Consider the following 20293-nt stretch of genomic DNA (forward strand, 5'->3'; position numbering starts at 1 on the left):
CTTTCACTTTTAACCTTAACAGTTACTTAGTTTATTTTGAAAGAGTCTAATGTCAATCACTTTTCCTGCCATAAATCAACAAATAAATAAATCAGGAGGCGGGGTAAACCCTGAACAGCCAGCCTATTGCAGGGCCAAACCAGAAGAATTACAGTCAAGTGATGGTGAAGTTAACAGGAATGCGATCACATTTACACTGACAACACAACTGTACATTTCATTTCTGTAACATTAATCTAACAGCTTGTTCAATGCTGGAAATCCAAGTTTTTCCATTTCCATCCATCCAAGCCGCTTATTCCCATATGCGGGGTCACGGGGAATCAAACCCAGAACCTTCTTGCTGTGAGGCAACGGTGTGACTTGCTCTTATATACATTTGTTGGTTTTTCATGTTTATTTGTTGTTTATATTACGACAATTCATAGTTTAGTTCAATATGTGTTGTTTTATGTTTTTATTATTATTTGTACACTTGTTACAAATTATGTTAAACTGCATTTTATTCTTGGCTTGGTGGTCAATAGATCAAAGCATAAATGGAAAAAATATTATTTTTTAGTGTATGACATCATAATAAGTAATTTATGGATGTAAGGATGGGCTGCACTGATTGAGGCTCCTCTGCTGTCACAGCCAGAGCGTCGGTCCCGTTTTTTCCGAATTCTGAGTCGTCATATGATTAGACGATCTTTGGAGGGGAAGCAGTCTGTTAGCTCAGTCCGTTATTCCTTAGAATGAAAAAACATGACAATAATGATATAAAATTTACGCAAATCCTTTATCTTTAATGTGACTTTGTTCATTTACATCAAATATAGACTAAAGAATAAAATCAGTTTAATAACACATTAAAACAAAAAAATTTCCTTGCTGCATTGATAAACCCAACAACCTCATCATTCTTTCTTTATGGCCTCTTAATGTTTTATTTTAGGTACAGAATAAACATAGACCGCCGTAATGGTGTCTCTGGTTCAGCTCGGTTTGGAGGATTCGTGTTTCTCCCGGAGCGGATTGATTCGAAACAGTCCCGGAGCGCGTGTCGAATCACTCACGTCACATGACGATGTCCGTTGTTTCGCTAAAGCTAGAACTGTCATTATTGGTCGAGCCGAGCGTTAGGTTTCCTGTAGCAGTCACACAAGCCTGTTTCCGCAGCCTGGCGTTAACTGGCTGAAAGCACTTTACTACTGGTGGCTCAACACGGACGTGAGTAAGTAATGTAAGTAGGTAAGGAAGGGGAGGAGGGACGGAGTGGAAGGGAGGGAAGTGGGCAGAGGCAAGGTAGGTGTAATGAGAAGGACGGAAGTAAGGAAGGAGGGGAGGAAGGGTGGGAGTGAGGACAGGAGGGAAGGAAGGCAGGGAGGAATTAACTTAAGGAAGTTAAAGTAATTGAAGTAATTCTTTAATTAAAGTAATAATTAATTTAATTAATTAATTAATCATATTAATTAATTTTGTTATGTAATTTGTTAGTTAGTTATTCATTAATTAATATATTATTTAAAGTAAAAATTAATTCATTAATTATATATTAATTAATTCTGTTATTTAATTAGGTTAATTTAGTTAATTTGTTAATTAATTATTAATAAATTAAATTAATTTGTTTAATACATTAAGGAATTAATAACTTAATATTGGATTAATTAAAGTAATTAGAATTAATTTATTAATTAATATATATTAACTGATTTGCTATTCTAATTTGGTTAAGTAAATATAATTTAGTTAATTAAATTAGTTAATTAATTAATTAATTCAATTAATTATATATTAATTAATATATTAATTAATTTGTTAATAATTAATACTAATTAATTAATTAATTGATTAATTAAATAACATTAATTAATTAATTGTTAACTTAATTAATTAATTAATTAATTAATATATAATTAATTTGTATTAATTGGTTAATTAGTTAATTAATTAATTAATAGATAATTAACGTTGTTATTTAATTAGTTAATTAGTTTTAATTAGTAGTAATAATTAATTAATTTAATAATTAATATTTAATTATTTCGTCTATTTAATTAAAATTATTAATTAATTAATTTATAAGTAATTATTACTTAATAATTCATTAATTAAATTAATTAATTAATTATTAATTAATTAATTAATTATTAATGAATTAATTAATAATATATTAATTCTTTTGTTTATGAATTAATTATTGAATTAAATTAATTAAGTTAATTACTTAATTAATTAATTAATAATTAATTAATTATTATTTCATTTAATTTGTTAGTTAGTTAAGTCGTTAGTTAATCAGATAATTAATTAATATATAATATTTTGTTATTATAACTTCCTTCTTTCCTTCCTTCCTTTCTTCCTTCCTTCCTTCCTTCCTTCCTTCTTTCCTTCCTTCCTTCCTTCCTTCCTCTCTTCCTTCCTTTGTTCTTTCCTTTGTTCGTTCGTTCCTTCGTTCGTTCCTTCCTTCCTTCCTTCCTCTCTTCTTTCCGTCCTTCCTTCCTTCCTCTCTTCCTTCCTTTGTTCTTTCCTTCGTTCCTTCGTTCCTTTGTTCCTTCCTTCCTTCCTCTCTTCCTTCCTTTGTTCCTTCCTTCCTTCCTTCCTTCCTTCCTTCCTTCCTTGCTTCCTTCCTTCCTTGCTTCCTTTTTTCCTTCCTTCCTCACCCTCTCCACATGCATTTGATTCCTCTCACAGAATGGTTACAGTCCATTTGCCAGCGGAACTAAAATGAGGGTCAGATAAAAGTCCAAATAAATCCTCGTCCCTCCCGTCTGTACCGTGCTGGTATCCCGTCCACCAAATCTCTCAGTTTTCCTAAACACAGCCTGTCGCTAAGGAGTCCATTTTTCAGCAGTAAGCCTCATAAAGCGTGCTGCCACTGCCGCCGTGCCCAAGAGCAACAGTGTGGGCCTCCACGCAGCCGTGGCTGCTGCACCGTCTGAAAGCGTGTTTTCAGCGAGCGGCCCATAAATCAGACGGGTAATAATGGTTCAGAGCAACGGATAATATTTAGACAAGCGGCTCTGATTCACCTCAGCGGCCGGGTTCACGCCTGCAGCAGAGCCGCTGCTTTCTCACACAACAGGCGGCATCAGAGAGGAGCAGCACCACCTGCAGGAGCCACCGGACCGAGCGGCTCCGGCCCGGTGTCGCTCGGCCCGTCGCCCTCGTCCTGACTGGGGTCTGGCAGAACCGGCTGACATCATATCAGGACATCAGGAACCTGGGATGATGAGAACCAAACCAGCTCTGGGTTCAGTAAACAGAACCGGGTTGAGTGGTTGAGTAGAACCTGAAGTCACTCTCACGTGCTGAGGTGCAGAACAACCTCACTGTTTGAATCTGTGCTTCACAAATAAGTAAAAAAAGTAACTCAGCTACTTTTCATGTCAGAGTGAAGGAAAGCGCAACATATAATTTGACATGAAACCGTCAGCGGTGACGTAATCAAAGGCTAAAACGCAGACGGATAAAGGAACATTAAGTAATGACATCAGTCAAACAAACATTCCAGAGCCTGAGACCACAAACCACAGGAACACGGACCTCGCGGGTCGGCCACTAGAAGCAGATAAAGAAAATAGTTGGCTCTGTTTTTGATGCCAACGGGCTCCGAGGAATGTTCTGAATCCTCGTGTGTCTCGTCGTCTTCCCGCATTAACTAAATATTTAGCTTCAAACCGTGCAGCCGGACTTTCCGGTCTCCGCTGCTGTTGTGCCGACAGCTCGTCCAGTCTCATATCTGGCCCGAAGGCAGAGCCCTGCAGAACCAGGGGTCGGGGTCGCAGCTCGGCTTCCTTTCATCTGAGGCTCGGAACCGGACGCTGCTGGTTCGAATCCTCGTGAACTCACGGCTGCGAAAAATCAGCAACATTTCTCTGTCTGTTTAAAATGTGGCTTTGTCATTTAGTTCATGCCTCAAACTGGAGCCGCTCACATAAAACTCACATGTTTTTAGATAAGTTTGAGCTCACGGATGAGTCAAAGAGGCCGAGGAGCCATCAACGGAACCAGCATGATCCGTTTAACCGCTGCAGGTTCTGGGAGACACTCAGAGACCTGATCTGGAAACATTGCTTATATATCAGAGGCCACTTTATTAGGAACCCTTCTCCATTCAGACTCCGTCCATTCGTTCTCCTCAGTTCTGCTAACTGTTAGAAGGTTCTGGTGTTTTGGCCCGTATTTAAAAACAAACGAGGGCTACACCTTCGGCTCGGAGCTGAGCGCTGCCTCGGACGGGATCAATTTGTCGAGCCGTAAAATACTGCAGCGCCAGAAAATCCTGCACTGTTGCACTCGCACGTACCGGAAAGTATCTTAATTAAAAGTGGCCTTTGCTGGACGCCGCGGACAACATGACAGCAGCCGCCTGATTGGCTGCAGGACACACATCAATAAGCGCGTTTAACAACCAGTGAGTCTTAATGGGATCTGTGTGTAAAGCTTCTTTGTCAATAGGCCTAATGACCGGTTTCAGCCCGGAGGCCGATACTGATACTAGTCAGGTTTTCAGATCAGCGTTTCTCCAGGGCCGGGGGCTCCAAAGGCCGGTTTGGGACCCGTGGAGGGTCTTGGTTTGTCGCTGCTGGGTCCAAGTTCGCAGACAGTACTTAAAGACAAAGGGAAGAAAACATTCTGATGAGGAGGAAGAAGCAGTCAGACTCATACGGGTCCAGATTCATGAAAGCTTCTGCTGAGGCTGTGGGACAAACAATGGAACGTTGCCTCCTCTCTGCACGAAGAGGGCGACTCGGGTCCGGCTCCTGATCGCTGCTCAATTCTGATCCACTCAGTGCTCGGCTGTAGGAGGATTTTAGCTGTCAGGGGCGCTAAAGCCTGGCGGCCGGGTTCTGGTCCGGGGCGCTAAAGCCTGGCGGCCGGGTTCTGGCTGCCGGGTTCTGGTGAGGTCAGCTGACCTGTCCGATAGAGAAGGTGAGTCCAACCCCACTCTGACAGTGGCTTCCTGCAGCGTCTCCTTCACACCAACCAATCAGAGCAGACGGAAGAGGCACCAGGTGCCACTGTTACGATCGGTCAGTGAACGCATCACGATGCTGCAGCTCACCAAGCTGTCGACCTTTGACCTCTTGCAGGCGTCCTGCTGCGCTCAACAGCGTAGAGACTGATGTCTGCTCACCCGCCGGCTGACTGACCTTTAGCGGCCGGGCCGCGGGGGACTCATCTGTCTGAGCATCTCCCAGCATGCTTCACTGCGCTGCCGCTAATGCTAATGCAGCTGTTTATAACTGCCACATTGACGTTCTCCTGCCACTCTATGTAAATACAAGCTGCTGCGATCAATGGGCTGAACAACATCAGCAGCGACCGGGTGGAGCCCTGCCTCACCCACAGCCTCTGCCTCACCCACAGCTACTATATCACCCACAGCCTCTGCCTCACCCACAGCCTCTGCCTCACCCACAGCTACTATATCACCCACAGCCTCTGCCTCACCCACAGCCTCTGCCTCACCCACAGCTACTATATCACCCACAGCCTCTGCCTCACCCACAGCCTCTGCCTCACCCACAGCTACTACAGTATATCACCCAAAGCCTCTGCCTCACCCAAAGCCTCTGCCTCACCCACAGCCTCTGCCTCACCCAGAGCTACTACAGTACATCACCCAAAGCCTCTGCCTCACCCAAAGCCTCTGCCTCACCCACAGACCCTGCCTCACCCACAGCCTCTGCCTCACCCACAGCTACTATATCACCCACAGCCTCTGCCTCACCCACAGCTACTATATCACCCAAAGCCTCTGCCTCACCCAAAGCCTCTGCCTCACCCACAGCCTCTGCCTCACCCACAGCCTCTGCCTCACCCAAAGCCTCTGCCTCACCCACAGCCTCTGCCTCACCCACAGCCTCTGCCTCACCCACAGCTACTACAGTATATCACCCAAAGCCTCTGCCTCACCCACAGCCTCTGCCTCACCCACAGCCTCTGCCTCACCCACAGCTACTACAGTATATCACCCAAAGCCTCTGCCTCACCCAAAGCCTCTGCCTCACCCACAGCCTCTGCCTCACCCAGAGCCTCTGCCTCACCCACAGCCTCTGCCTCACCCAGAGCTACTACAGTACATCACCCAAAGCCTCTGCCTCACCCAAAGCCTCTGCCTCACCCACAGCCTCTGCCTCACCCACAGCTACTATATCACCCACAGCCTCTGCCTCACCCACAACCTCTGCCTCACCCAGAGCTACTACAGTACATCACCCAAAGCCTCTGCCTCACCCACAGCTACTATATCACCCACAGCCTCTGCCTCACCCACAAGCCTCTGCCTCACCCAGAGCTACTACAGTATATCACCCACAGCCTCTGCCTCACCCAAAGCCTCTGCCTCACCCACAGACCCTGCCTCACCCACAGCCTCTGCCTCACCCACAGCTACTATATCACCCACAGCCTCTGCCTCACCCACAGCCTCTGCCTCACCCACAGCCTCTGCCTCACCCACAGCCTCTGCCTCACCCACAGCTACTACAGTACATCACCCAAAGCCTCTGCCTCACCCAAAGCCTCTGCCTCACCCACAGACCCTGCCTCACCCACAGCCTCTGCCTCACCCACAGCTACTATATCACCCACAGCCTCTGCCTCACCCACAGCCTCTGCCTCACCCACAGCCTCTGCCTCACCCACAGCTACTATATCACCCACAGCCTCTGCCTCACCCACAGCTAACTATGCACCCACAGCCTCTGCCTCACCCAAAGCCTCTGCCTCACCCACAGCCTCTGCCTCACCCACAGCTACTACAGTACATCACCCAAAGCCTCTGCCTCACCCAAAGCCTCTGCCTCACCCACAGACCTGCCTCACCCACAGCCTCTGCCTCACCCACAGCTACTATATCACCCACAGCCTCTGCCTCACCCACAGCCTCTGCCTCACCCACAGCCTCTGCCTCACCCACAGCTACTATATCACCCACAGCCTCTGCCTTACCCACAACCTCTGCCTCACCCACAGCTACTATATCACCCACAGCCTCTGCCTCACCCACAGCTAACTATGCACCCACAGCCTCTGCCTCACCCAAAGCCTCTGCCTCACCCACAGCCTCTGCCTCACCCACAGCTACTACAGTACATCACCCAAAGCCTCTGCCTCACCCAAAGCCTCTGCCTCACCCACAGACCCTGCCTCACACAGCTACTACAGTTTTTCACCCACAGCCTCTGCCTCACCCACAGCCTCTGCCTCACCCACAGCTACTACAGTACATCACCCAAAGCCTCTGCCTCACCCAAAGCCTCTGCCTCACCCACAGACCCTGCCTCACCCACAGCTACTACAGTTTTTCACCCACAGCCTCTGCCTCACCCACAACCTCTGCCTCACCCACAGACTCTGCTTCACCCACATGTCGTGCCTCACCCATCTCCCTCCCATCAACCCCGTTATTCCTTCCTACCTCCCACAGGTGCCGCGTGTTCCTGACGGATCCAGAGTGAAGCTTGTCCAGCAGAAGAGGGACACCCTGAAACGGGCCGATCCAAGTTCCCTGTGGGATCCTCTGAGCCGCGCAGATCCCATAACCCAGACCAGGAACCGTACTGGTACACAAACACACCTATACGGAACAATGAGGCGTTAACATGGACAGAGTCCTCGCCTCGTCTGTGTCCAACAGCTACTCAGACAGACAGACAGACAGACAGACAGACAGACAGACACACACACACACACACACACACACACACACAGACACACACACAGACAGACAGACAGGCAGACAGACAGACAGACAGGCAGACAGACAGACACACACACACACACACACACACACACACACACACACACACACACAGACAGAAAGACAGACAGACAGACAGACAGACAGGCAGACAGACAGACAGGCAGACAGACAGACAGGCAGACAGACAGACAGACAGACAGACAGACAGACAGACACACAGACAGACAGACAGACAGGCAGACACAGAGACACACAGACAGACAGACACACAGACAGGTCCTACCTCTCTGGGCAGGTCTCGGAGCCAGTCAGGGACGTCAGGGAGTGTGACGGGAGCTGATGAGCCGCTGGTGCCGACGAGTCGACGCAGAGAGTGAAGCGGCCCGTGCATCGGACACTCACCGTTCCTGTTGTCTGCACACATGTCACAACCTGGAGACAAAGAACGTGAATCAATACTCGTTACCAAAATAAAACACGATGCTGTGCAGCAAATACACACAAACACTGATAAAGTGTCGTTTGTCTAAATCATTCCAGGTTTTGCATTGTTACACCTGTTCACGTGTGAGTCGAGAGGTTTTCAGGTTTTTTGTTTGAGAAACTAACTGGGTTTATTTGACTGGAGCAGTGAAAAACTCAGTGAGGGAGAACATCTGTCCGTCCTCAGTGTGGCAGCTTTGTGGCAAGCAACGAGGGACTGTCAACATTTACCCATGGAAGCAGGTGAGAGTGATGAGAGATGATTATCGGGAGGAAGAGAGAGGGCTGGAAGCTGAAGCGCCACTAAAACATGGATTCAATAATGAGGAAAAGAGAACTGTCTGGGTTCTCCTGAAGTCCACAGTGAATCCACTGCTGATGCTGATTTATAAGGAAACATGACGTGGCCCCATCACGTCAGCGTGTTCCCGATCCTCAACATGTTCAGGTACTGTAGTTTGAAATTTGTGTTGACGTGTGTCTTCATTACAACCGCCTTTCGAACAGTTTGTTAAAGAAGATCATGAGTTAAATTGTGCTGTGGTTCAGTGCAGGTCACTTCTCCAACACTCATGTAACGTTTCTGTTCTGTCTCATTAAAGCCGTATTTGTTGATTTTTTTTCTCCTGTGTGACGACATCTTGAAACAAAACGTGACCTTGTCATTGTTCAGGAACCAGAACTCAGAAATTGAAAAACGCACTTTTAATATTAGCATTCATACACTGTTGCTGTCTCTCCAGTCACTCATTTATTTTAAAAATATAGGTGCAACAAAATAAATAAAATATAAAATTTGTTTTTTAATCATATAAAATGTTTATTATTTTATTTACACTGACTAACAATTATAATGCCATGAATTACATTTTAATTAAATACTTTATATACTTACAAAGTATTTGAACTTTAAAAAATAATAATTTATTTAATTAAAAATAATTTAAAAAAATTATTTATAGATATATTAAACAAATATAAGTGACCTTGTAGTTTATAGAACTATGTTTTTTTTACTTCATCTTTACTACATCTCCCTCATAATCACAGTTTTATAAACTCAGCTCTCAGATAATAGATTCAGTTAATGCTCTTTTTCTGCATGTGCGACTCAACGTGTGGCTCAGCTATGAGGCTGCAGAGGCTCTGGGCCCATCAGCGTCTGAGGGGCTCTGCTCTTTACCGTCACAATCTATGATAAAAACAAGACACTGAACCCACAAAGACGCAAAACATCAACAAATAACATATGTATGACACCAAACGGCTGTGTTTCCATCTGTTTGTCCTGATTTGTTTTTTCAATCCTTCAGTGTTTTAATTAAATATTACATAAATAATAGTGTCAGGCAAATTAGATTTAATATTTCTGGTTGTAAAGTCTCATTTGAAGTAATGAGTTAAATAAATTTCTGTTAGTTTGTTGCATCACATTGATAAAAAATCATAACATTTTAACACTTAATGTCTAAAAGTTAAAGTTCAACCCCTGAGAACATTTTTTGACTAAATAAAATAAGAATAAATAACTAAAGAATGTGAACTTGCAAATTTTGTAGGAAGATTAGCCTTAATATCCAAAACATGAAATTTCACTGTAATAACACTGCAATGAAAAGTGTCCAACTAAAGTTGCACAGATATGAGGCACACAGCGTGCTTTTTTCCTGACGGCAGCTCAGGCCCTGAACGCCTCGCCCTCCCCCAGGCTGATGAACTGGCTTTGAACTTGTTATGGTGCTCTTCTCGCTGCCCATCATTCAAACTCACTATTCTGTTGCATTCTTTGCCAGTGTTTAGACAGCCCCACACGCAGCGACGCGAGCTGCTGCTGGCACTTTTGGTCCTTTTGACTTCTTCACATTAAAACCGTCTTCATCTAAAAGCCCGGGTTGCATGAGTCTGTCTCAGCATCTGTGAGTTCCTACAGTAGGTTTGCACTAATCCACCTCATGGAAGGACGGTAACCATGGACGGACAGATCCAGACCACACAGAAAGCCGCTCAGACAACAATGCCATTAGGGAGCTTCTCTTTCACTTTACGCCACATTTACTACCGGTCCAGACAGACAGAGACAAGTCGATGAAGGAGGCGACGGACGGAGGAGCAAACAAGCAGGCCTGTCTCTGTTTTCCGTCTGTCTGCCCCCTAGTGGACACTCAGGGCTGATTGCAGCTTTAAAATGAGGCTGCTGACGCAAAATCAACTCTTCTCACTTTTCCTTTTCTTTAATTTATGCTGACGGTGCATAAAGATCTGGAAACTATATTTGACTAAAAGCAAACCTTTTGCTGGTCACGTTGGTGCTGTTTGCTGGTGATGCATAGGCGTTAGTGCTTTATTGCAGCTGGATGAGCTCTAAGGTCCATGTAGCTGCCGACTCTTGGTTTTAATGCCTGAAGCCCGAAGCCTCTCCTACGTTTAATAGCTTTGTTTGAGCACAATAATCTTTAGCCTTGAAAAATAATTACACAGTATTTGGGAATAAACCGTATAAATGATCCTCTGACTGAGTTCTTTAAACTCCACATGTAAATACTGAGCAAGTCAAAGGTGCTGAAAAGGTGATTTTAATCTCATATGCAAGGACAGATTTTTGCTATACAGAAATGAACAGAGACAGATTCTTAGTGTCAAAGATTTAAACAAAATTTTACAAATAGCAGCGTCTGAATTCCCACAGAACTGAGCCGGTTCTACAGTACTAAAAGCCTCACTAATTTTACACTACAACCTTATTCTCTGGATAAAAACACTTGAAAAGTGCGGGAGTGTGAAATAGATGCTCTTATTGTGACACGTTGCATTATGGGTATGTGTTTGCTACACAGTATTTTAACATAACTTTATTATGTTTAAACACTGTATATTAATTCAATGTTTAAACTGCGCCACATTTTTGGATAAAAAGACTGAATGAAATTTACAATCAAACAAAACTAAGCAAAAAAAATTAAGTCACCATTTACTATGACAAAATTAATAATGTTCTATATAAACGTCTTTATTTAACGGAGAAGAAATTAACATGACGTGAATGAATATTGTGGAAAATATCTTCTAAAAATACGCGTGATGTTTTAAATCCACACTACATTAATATTATTATTATTATTTTCCAGGACGGACGGTGACTCGTGAGGGGTTGTGTGTATTTGTGACCGCTTTATCTACACCCCCACCTCCGCACACGCACGCGCACCCACCCCAGAGACCTCAATACAGCCGTGTTGGGATGATAAATAGCGGGCCGGTGGCCGGCGGATCGATCCCTCCCTCTCCTCTCTCTCTGACACCCCCCTACACACCCCTCCCCTCCCTCACCCCCTCTTCTCCACAAACACAAAACTATATACGGCAATTAATTCCTGCTTGTCCCTCCATCCCTCATCGGCCCTGCCGGCGCGTATCGACGCAGATTACTGCTGATGGTCCGTTTTATCACCGCGGAATATACAGCGAGGCGCTCACACGCGCGCGCACATGCACGCAGACGGCGTATTTAGGATCGCTGCCATAACGCCTGAAACGCCGATGATGAACTCTCAAGTTACACAAGTGGCGACGGGACAGAGACGAGCGGAGCGAAGTTCATCTGGAGGCAACGGGCCGGTACCGGCGCCGCGGACCGGTAAAATAGGCTTCAGCAAATAAAGCGAACAAGTTCAAAACGAGCTACGGTGAAAGCCCAATGAGGAAAACGCTGAAGCGTTTTCAGGCTCATAATGAGCAGATAAGAGCGGCGGCTGCGCTCGGGTTCTTCTAAAAGCCATAAATCTAAACGCTGAATCTGTTCTCCAGAGGCTTCACACAAAGACACGCTGCAGAAATGCAATGTTACACGGTAATAAATGAATCCTGTCTCAATTAATATTCATTATTACGTAAGAATATTTGTTGGTTTTCTTGTTCGTTTGTTTTGTAATTTATTTATATAACGATACGATAATACTGTAAATAAAAAATAAAATGAAACGTCAAATGACGCTAAAATAAAGAAAGCATGATCGGCCGCAGCAAGTGGGAAGTGCGCGCAGCGGCTCGGTTCGTTTGCACGTGGACGTTCGTTTCACTGATTTCACTGAAACGCTCCTCAGCGTCAGATCGACGAGGTTTTAAAGACAGCGAGGAGCGAGTCTTTCACGCATGACAGCTTTCTGTCAATACCTGTGCACGCGCACTGTCGCGTCAGAAATCAAACTAATGAGCGCCGGTGATCAGTTTGCGTATTTAATATGTTCCAAAAAAATGTGCACCCAGCGCTAAATTAATAGTTCGTAAATTAAGCAGATTTTAGAAACAAAAAGACCGGAAGAAAAAAAGCACAAAACAAATACGGAACAAATGAAACGCTTTGATCCGGGATTAATCACTGATCCAAACACTTACTTCCGTAAACTCTAGTTTATTTGAAGTGTCCCTGCTGCGGGTCTGACTCCAGCCAGGCTGCTGACCTTTGACCCCTCCTGCAGCGCCTACTGTCCAACAACGCCGCTGTCAAACCAACTGTAACATCTCACACACACCTCGTGATGCTGTGTTAAAACGAGCAGCAATAAAATAAACAGTGAATCTGTTTAAATAAATAGTTTCATGCTCAGCAGATCATCATCTATTTAAGTAAGCGGAAAACAATATATTAAACTACAACATGATTTTATTTCTCAGTAACTTTTTTTTAGATACTGCATCTTTTATAATTGTTGGTGTGGTTTAATTAAATATTTACAATATAAATATAATTAAATCTACATTAAATGTAATAAAAAAAATACTAATGTCATAAGAGGTTTTAATAAATTAACTGCTGCAGAAAATGTAAAATGTAAAAAAATGTAACTCAAATTTTGAAAACAATCTTTTTTATCAGCAAAACTAAATATTTCCGTGAGCTGATTTTTTACTTAATGATTAACAGGCCAGAATCATTATTCACAGTTAATAGAATTGTTTTAACTGCTTGGCTCTTTAGAAATGAAACCAGTGGGAGCATCGCTGAGGTGTGTGTGTGTGTGTGTACGTACGGTTGTTCAGTTCTCCCGTGTGGTTGCTCACTGGGATAATCTCCATCCTCTGTTGTCCGTACAGGTAATAGTCCAGCTCCTCCGACGTCAGTTTGAAACTTGTTGCTTTTCCGGCCTCGTCGCCGCCTCCTCCGCTGCTGCTGCCCTTCACGCTGGACGACACCACCCCCACCCCCACCCCCCCACAGCTCTGCTCTTTGGCCTGATGGAGGATCCCCGCTGCTGCATTGTGACCCTGCTGGGTATCTGGGGGTACCACTACCACCACACCCCCCCCCCCTCCTGCACCTGGTCCCGCGGGCCCGGCACACAGCGGGGCCAGCGCCTGCCCGAACAGCGCGACCTGCTGGGGGACGGGCATCTGGGAGAGGCCTGTGGAGGCGGAGGAGGACGGGGCGAGGACCGCAGCCACTGCAGCTGAAGGAGCGGCCGCTGACGAGGACGCAGAGGAAGTAGAGGAGCTGCAGTGTGCGGAGGCCAGGAGGTGGCTGTGCAGGCGGGACGGGCGCAGGCCGTCCATGGGGACGGAGAGGCGGTCGGACGGAGGCAGCGGAGGCGCAGGGGCCTTGAGCTGAGCCTGAGGGAAGAGCTGCTGCCAGTGCTGCAGGTAGGACGGGTCCACCTTCAGGAAGGCCGAGCCGCTCGGGTCGCCCGGCTTCAGCATGGCTGCTGCAGAGGAGAGGAGGAGGAGACGGCGGCGTGATGAAGGCTCACGTCATCAACCTTTGGACCGCACCTGATAGATTCAAACTCAAATTCATCACATAAAACGTCACCTCATTCTGCCTCTGATCAGGTTCTCGGAGCTCAGAGCAACTATTCAAAAATCATCAAAACGAATCATTTATTTGGATGATTATTAAACCTTAAATTTTATTCAATTTAAAGTTGACACCTTCCAGGAGTCTTGAACCAACACTCAGGAAACCTGCACCTGACTCTCAGCTTCTATACAAGAACTCCGTGTCTGAAGGAGTGTAACTGAGGTGCTTCACAACCTGCAGGTGTTCAGGACCAAATTCAAGCTTGACTCCTCTTTTTCAGGAGTTTCATGTTTTCTTCGCCTTTTTGAATAATTTAATAATTCATATTTTTTAAAAGGGTAAAATATTGAATATAAAGCTTGAAGACGGAAATCGTGCGTTTGTCATTTAGAAGAGGCGTCTGATGCTTCTGATCCCACAGCTGGAGTATTTTTTAAATCTTTTATCGTTACAAACAGCGACTAGAACGCAGACGAACGCGCGACGAACCGCGCCGCCAGCAACCGGACTCGCTCTCTGAGCGCCCGCTTCGGCCTCGCTTCTTTGGAAGCAGAGTTTACTCCGCTTCTCCGAGGCGTCGCTGGAGCAGCTATTAAAAGTTTGACGCGAATACGCGCGGCGCGGCGCGGCGCGGCGCGGCGGGGCGCGGTGCGGCGCGGCGCGGCGCGGTGCCGCCTGTCCGCGCGGGACGCTCCGAGGGAAACTCCCGGAGTTTCCCTCGCTTCCTTGTGAGTGGAACGCGTGAAGCGCGGAGGAGGCTTACTGCTGTCAGGCGCTGGGTTCCAGGCGGCGGCGGCGGCGGCGGCGGCGGCGGACGGCGGCTCCCTCCTCCGGGCGGCGGTGAACCATCGAGGGGAGCCGGGGCACTTGGCTGCGTCCTGCGCGTCTCCGGAGCCAAAAGTAGCAGAGCGGCCGCTGCACGAGCCTGTGCCTCCCTCCTCCTCCCCCCTCCCTCCCTGTCACTGGCTGGCCCTCTCCCCTCCTCTCTCTCCTCCTCACCGACTAAAGTCTCTCTCCCACTCTGATGCACACGTATCGTGTCTCTCGCGCTCTCCACTCACTTCTTCCCTGTGCCTCACGTCTCGCTCCTTGTTTTTCTCTCCTCCGTCTCTCTTCTTCCTGCTCTTTCCTTTTCTACAGACAAACGTACAAATGTTGCTTCAGTCGGAACATCAGCAGATCTCCTCTAAACGACTATTCAGGAGGTTTCGTTGTTTGCAGAAGGTCGTGAATGAAGCAACCATGAAAAAGAGCAGTTTCATTATCAGACTTTCTCCACCGTTGTTGAAGCAGGTCGGGTTCAAAGTGCAGCTGAGGTCCTGGTCTTGTGCACTGCTGAAAGGCAGAACCTGCGTGTTCTGTGTCGTCCTCATTGGTTCCACACCCTCAGTGTTGCAGGTTCTGGTTGTTGGTGGTCGCCGCTGTCGCTCAGCTCAGTGTGTGCGTTCAGATAAGACGCATTGCAGCCGCTCCATTGTGTTTGCGGGTCGGACTCGTTATCCCGACCCGAGCGTTCCCCCCCGTCTGCGGCTCACACACGCAGCGAGTGTGCGTGAGCATTAGTCATTGTGAGCGGCCGTGGATAAGAACATCAGCGAAGGGCCTGAAAATGCAGCAGCGCGCGTTGTTATGACTGGCGTCGCCCTGACAGGAGCCATTTGTCATCTCTGGACCTCTGGTGGATTGATAACGAACAAAAACACAAACATAAGCGTCTGAAAATGAACCCTTGTCGACTTACAGCCACTTTTTCAGCGCGCAGGAATGTGGAGCAACAACAGAGAGTCTGATTGGCCGACGCACACGTTCCAGGCAAAGGTTGGTAGTTCAAATCCATGCAGCTCCTGAGGTGGGATTTAAAAGCTCTGCTGCAAAGAATGTCTAAAACATCAGGTGTTTAAAACACCAAAAAGCCTTTTCATGACTCTTCCATGGCCTGGCGCCCCCCCCCCCCACGCACCCTGCAGGGGCCGAGTGGTGGAAATGAATGGATGACTTACATTTTCAGCTCATCCTCAGATCTGTGGCTCCAACTGACACTGTGATAGTGACTGAGCGCTGGGTCCAGTAGTTACTGAGCAGCACCCGACCTCACTGTCGTTAGCTGTTTCATTGCATCATCTCATCCTGATGCCACGGAAGCTAAAGCTAATCATTTATGCACAGGCCTATTAATATCTATGTGATCGCCTTCCACTTCATCATCGTCATCATCACTTGTCCATAACGGCAGTTTGCCTCCATATTGTGGCTGTAGATTGTCTGTTCTACACAGAAGGTAGAGAAACGAGTAGCGGCGCAGGAGCAGAATTAGGTGTTTTCATCCATTGATTAATGACTCTCTAAAGCAAAGCACATCGCAGGAGCCGGACGATCGATGAATTAACTGCCCGAATTCATCATTTTCTACAACAAAAGCTAATTATTTAGACGTCTGCAGGAAAGGAAAAAACACAATATTAACAGCAGCTCACTTAGTAAAGCTGCATCTGAGGAAGCCTCATATTCACCAACAAGCTGTAAAAATGTAAAGCGTGAAACCCAGAATCAAAGCGAAGGAAGCGGTTCATCCTCAGGGATGACGAACGGGAGGTTTCAGCGTGTTCCCAGGTTTAGCACCAGCTGAACTCCAGCGTTGAAGCGTCTGCGCTCACGGTTGCTTCCGTTCTTGGACCTCTGCCCGAAACTCAACAGAGACAATCAAAGTCACGGGTCGGGTCGGCGCCTCCGAACCGAACGACATACACACAAAAGCAAATCACAAGCAGCACAGAGACAGTACGAACCCACCCTCTTTGCAATGAAATGAGCAGTTAGTCTGAGCTGACGTTGGTTATTACAGTGAAGCTGATTCTGATCAGCTGAATCATTCATTCATTAAAAGTTAATGACGTCATCGCTCCACTCAGATGAATGGGGCTCAGTTCAATGGAAGCCTTCACCTTCCCCCATTTACACACACACACACAGTAACCTTGGTAGACAGATACTCACGCTTTAAAGCTGTGTCACTTCCATTTACATTGAGCCTGTTGTTGAGGTTCCACCCTGACATTCAATTAAAACGTTTACATTTCTGCTTAATTAATTCAGCTGATGGCGGAAAGAAAAGACAAATGGACGAACTGATTTGACAGAAGGCCAATAAACGTGTGTGTGTGCGTGCGTGCGTGCGTGCGTGCGTGCGTGCGTGCGTGTGTGTGCGTGTGTGTATGTGCGTGTGCATGCGTGTGTGCGTGTGCATGCGTGTGTGTGCGTGCGTGTGTGTGTGTGCGTGAGTGCGTGCGTGCGTGCGTGTGTGCGTGTGTGTGTGTGTGTGTGTGTGTGCGTGAGTGCGTGCGTGCGTGCGTGCGTGTGTGTGTGCGTGTGCATGCCTGCGTGCGTGAGTGCGTGCGTGTGTGTGTGTGCGTGTGTGTATGTGCGTGTGCATGCGTGTGTGCGTGCGTGTGCATGCGTGTGTGCGTGCGCACTCTTATCATTCATCTCCTCAGACGTGGAGCGTTCAGGGACCGTGTGTCCTTTCCGGCTCATGGCTTCTGATGCAGGACAGTTGTGGAGCAGTAGAACTGTTGGAACCCGGAGGCTGAAGCGGATCACGGCCTCCGTGCTCCATCAGGACGGACAGAACCTGGCTGCTCCCAACATTCTATTAAGTTATGTTCAAACTGCAGGAAATGTGTCGCTCTAAGATTTTATCTGTAATTTGGTTTTAAAACACAGAGAAACATTCAGATGATGTTCAAATAGAAAAAGAAAGACTTTATTGGTCATTATCACATAAAATTGCTCTTGTGCGTTTAACCCGTCCCCTGGGGGGGTTTGAACCGTCAACCTTCCGCTCCCCACTGAGCAAAAGCACCACCTGCTCAGGTTCCTCCCGGTTCTGCTCCGACCCGGTTCTGCTCAAGACGCCACTACAGACACTTTGTCTCGTACGTCACCGTGTTCTTTGTTGCTTCATTTCTTTTGTGACGTTTGTTTTTAAACGTGTTTTCTAAATAAACGCTGTTCTCTCTCCTCCTCATCCTTCCTGGTCCTCTCTCTCTCTGGGCGGGACTCAGATCCAGACTCAGCCCACAGCGGGTGTGGTTTAGTGATGCAGCCGGGTCTGGAGCGCTGCTTCCCGTCCAGCTACCGGCAGAGCCTCGTTGTTGTCCCGTCCTGTCCGCTCCGAACATGAGGATCCGACCGGTCCTTGCCGCCGTGCTCGTCCTCTGCGCGCTGCTGTCGGTGTCCGGCGCGGCTTCCCGCAAAGGACCGAGGGTCACCGAGAAGGTTGGTGCAGCTTTTTGCCGCATGTCTGTGCGCGACACCGTAGCATGGATAAAGCGTGTACGCGCACAGACGAAGAGACGGAAACACGGGACTGTGTCTGCGTATTTATAGAATCTTCCAGAATGTGTGGGGCAGCGTAGAACACGCGCACGCGCACACAGCTGCACACGTGTCCATCCAGATGAGACTAAACGTTTCCTTGCGGGCACGTTCACAGAACTGACCTCAATTCAGAATAAAAGCTTGGGGTTTACACACGGTCCGTGAAGGCGTCACGGAGGCGTCTTTGCTCTCTTTGTTTTAAACCTTATTTTATTTCAGGATTTGTATTTGAATCTTGACCTAAACCTGCTGTTATTAGAGATACCATTGATAAAAGGTTCCAGGTCAGTTTTGAATCCATTCAATCCTTTCCTCGCGCTGACTGACAGCTCCGCCCATGCATTTTCTGCAGGTGTTCTTTGACATCACGGTGGCGGGTCACGAGGTGGGACGCGTCGTCATCGGCCTGTTTGGAGAGGTCGTCCCTCTCACTGTCAACAACTTCGTTGCCCTGGCAACAGGAGAGGTGGGATGAAGACGTGAAGTCACACCTCTGCTGTAGAACATGTTTCGTGCGGCTCTTAATCTCCACAATCAGTAAATATCTCCGACTTTTTTCTCACATGTGGCTCGTGTGTGTGTGTGTGTGTGTGTGTGTGTGTGTGTGTCTGCAGAAAGGTTACGGCTACAAAGGAACCAAGTTCCACAGAGTCATCAAGGATTTCATGGTCCAGGGAGGAGACTTCACCGCTGGTGACGGGAGCGGAGGTGGGGATGGATGTCAGGCTCCAGACTGGGAATAACTGAGTGAATGATTGACAGCTTCTCTCGTGCAGGTCACAGCATCTACGGAACCGTGTTTGCAGATGAAAACTTCAAACTAAAGCATTTAGGAGCTGGTTGGGTGAGTTCACACCCACAAGTTATTGTCAGTATGTGATGGGACAAACAAGGTTCCTGCGGTTCAGACTCCTGCTCGTGGCCCGTGTTCCCCAGGTGAGCATGGCCAACGCCGGTCCCGACACCAACGGATCCCAGTTCTTCGTGCTGGCCGTCAGGGCGCCGTGGCTGGACGGGAAACACGTGGTGTTCGGCAAAGTCCTGGACGGGATGGTGAGTGGATCCCGAGGATGAGCGTTGGTTGTTGGCTCGTGTCTAAGCGTCTGTGCTCCGTCAGGCCGTGGTCCACACCATCGAGCTGCAGGACACCAACGACAGGAACCTCCCGCACACGGAGTGTGTGATCGTCAACAGCGGCAGGATTCCCGTCAAGGAGCCGTTCGTAGTGGAGGTGGAGGGCTGGTGAACAGATCCCAGATCAGAAGTCAAATATTTAAGCCACTAAACGCCTGACCTCCATCATAAAGTAGCTTTTTCAGTTTAGTGAAGTTATTAACTGTAGCCGATGAAATCGTCTGTGGGACAAGAAGGGAAGTCGACAATGAGACATCAGACATTTGATGGGTTGATGCAGGTTCTGCACAAATCTGGACTAGAGTCAAACAACATGTCACACCATCAACTATGACACAGACCACTCCGATTAAATCACAGAAAGGCTACGTGATGGATTCATCCTGTGAAAGGTGCCGTGAGAAAAACCAGAGCTCCTCATTTTCACTTGTTGCCAAACGACTTTGACTTTCTATGCATCTAGAAAAGTTTGCACACGTTCATTCAGCTCCTGCAACAAACAACTGTGTTTCCTTCTGAGACTGAATTATGCTTCCGAACAGGCGTCGCCCTCAGCCAATCAGCTCACAGCGGGTTTTAGGTTTACATGGAGAAGCATCATTTCACTATCTTTTCTGTTGCGTTTCAAACCAAACATATCAGCTTGTTCTGTGTTCAATGACAGCTCTATTTTCTACAATAAACAGTAGTCTGGTGTAAAACAGTCTGCGCTCATCTGGTTTCGCACGTCGTCCTAATGACCCTGTGTGTGTCTGCGGCCGCGCCGTGAGCAGCACTGGCGTTAAACGTGTGATTATGGTCTGTAA

The 20293-nt window shown here is 47.2% G+C and overlaps 2 protein-coding genes across 6 annotated transcripts in view; one reads left to right on the forward strand and one right to left on the reverse strand.

Annotated features, from left to right (window-relative positions):
* The window catches only part of prdm6 (PR domain containing 6), a 159162-nt gene extending 144245 nt beyond the window's left edge, over positions 1–14917 (reverse strand). For 3 of the 5 annotated variants that reach the window (XM_055511577.1, XM_055511578.1, XM_055511575.1), the window contains exons 1-4: positions 14740–14917; positions 13213–13881; positions 7986–8134; positions 7418–7576 (exon numbers count right to left, since the gene is read on the reverse strand). In XM_055511577.1, coding sequence (XP_055367552.1) covers positions 7418–7576; positions 7986–8134; positions 13213–13876 — 972 coding nt within the window. In that variant the 5' untranslated portion in view covers positions 13877–13881; positions 14740–14917. The remainder of the gene's footprint in view (positions 1–7417; positions 7577–7985; positions 8135–13212; positions 13882–14739) is intronic. The other 2 variants (XM_055511576.1, XM_041072122.2) reach the window with 2 other exon arrangements.
* A 3107-nt stretch (positions 14918–18024) lies between these two features.
* LOC114861711 (peptidyl-prolyl cis-trans isomerase C-like) lies at positions 18025–20190 on the forward strand. Its single transcript, XM_029161231.3, has 6 exons — positions 18025–18251; positions 18706–18819; positions 18968–19061; positions 19130–19197; positions 19290–19406; positions 19471–20190. The coding sequence occupies exons 1-6, from the start codon at positions 18153–18155 to the stop codon at positions 19597–19599; spliced, it is 621 nt and encodes a 206-aa protein (XP_029017064.1). The 5' UTR covers positions 18025–18152; the 3' UTR covers positions 19600–20190.
* Positions 20191–20293: the final 103 nt, after the last annotated feature.

Source organism: Betta splendens, chromosome 9 (genome assembly GCF_900634795.4).
Source record: "Betta splendens chromosome 9, fBetSpl5.4, whole genome shotgun sequence".
NCBI classification, from domain to species: domain Eukaryota; kingdom Metazoa; phylum Chordata; class Actinopteri; order Anabantiformes; family Osphronemidae; genus Betta; species Betta splendens.

Excerpts from the sequence above, each read along its gene's own strand:
- LOC114861711 (XM_029161231.3), top strand. The coding sequence starts at position 18,153 with ATGAGGATCCGACCGGTCCTTGCCGCCGTGCTCGTCCTCTGCGCGCTG. Across the intron at positions 18,820-18,967 it reads TTGCCCTGGCAACAGGAGAG|AAAGGTTACGGCTACAAAGG; the intron begins GTGGGATGAAGA and ends GTGTGTCTGCAG. Across the intron at positions 19,198-19,289 it reads AGCATTTAGGAGCTGGTTGG|GTGAGCATGGCCAACGCCGG; the intron begins GTGAGTTCACAC and ends CGTGTTCCCCAG.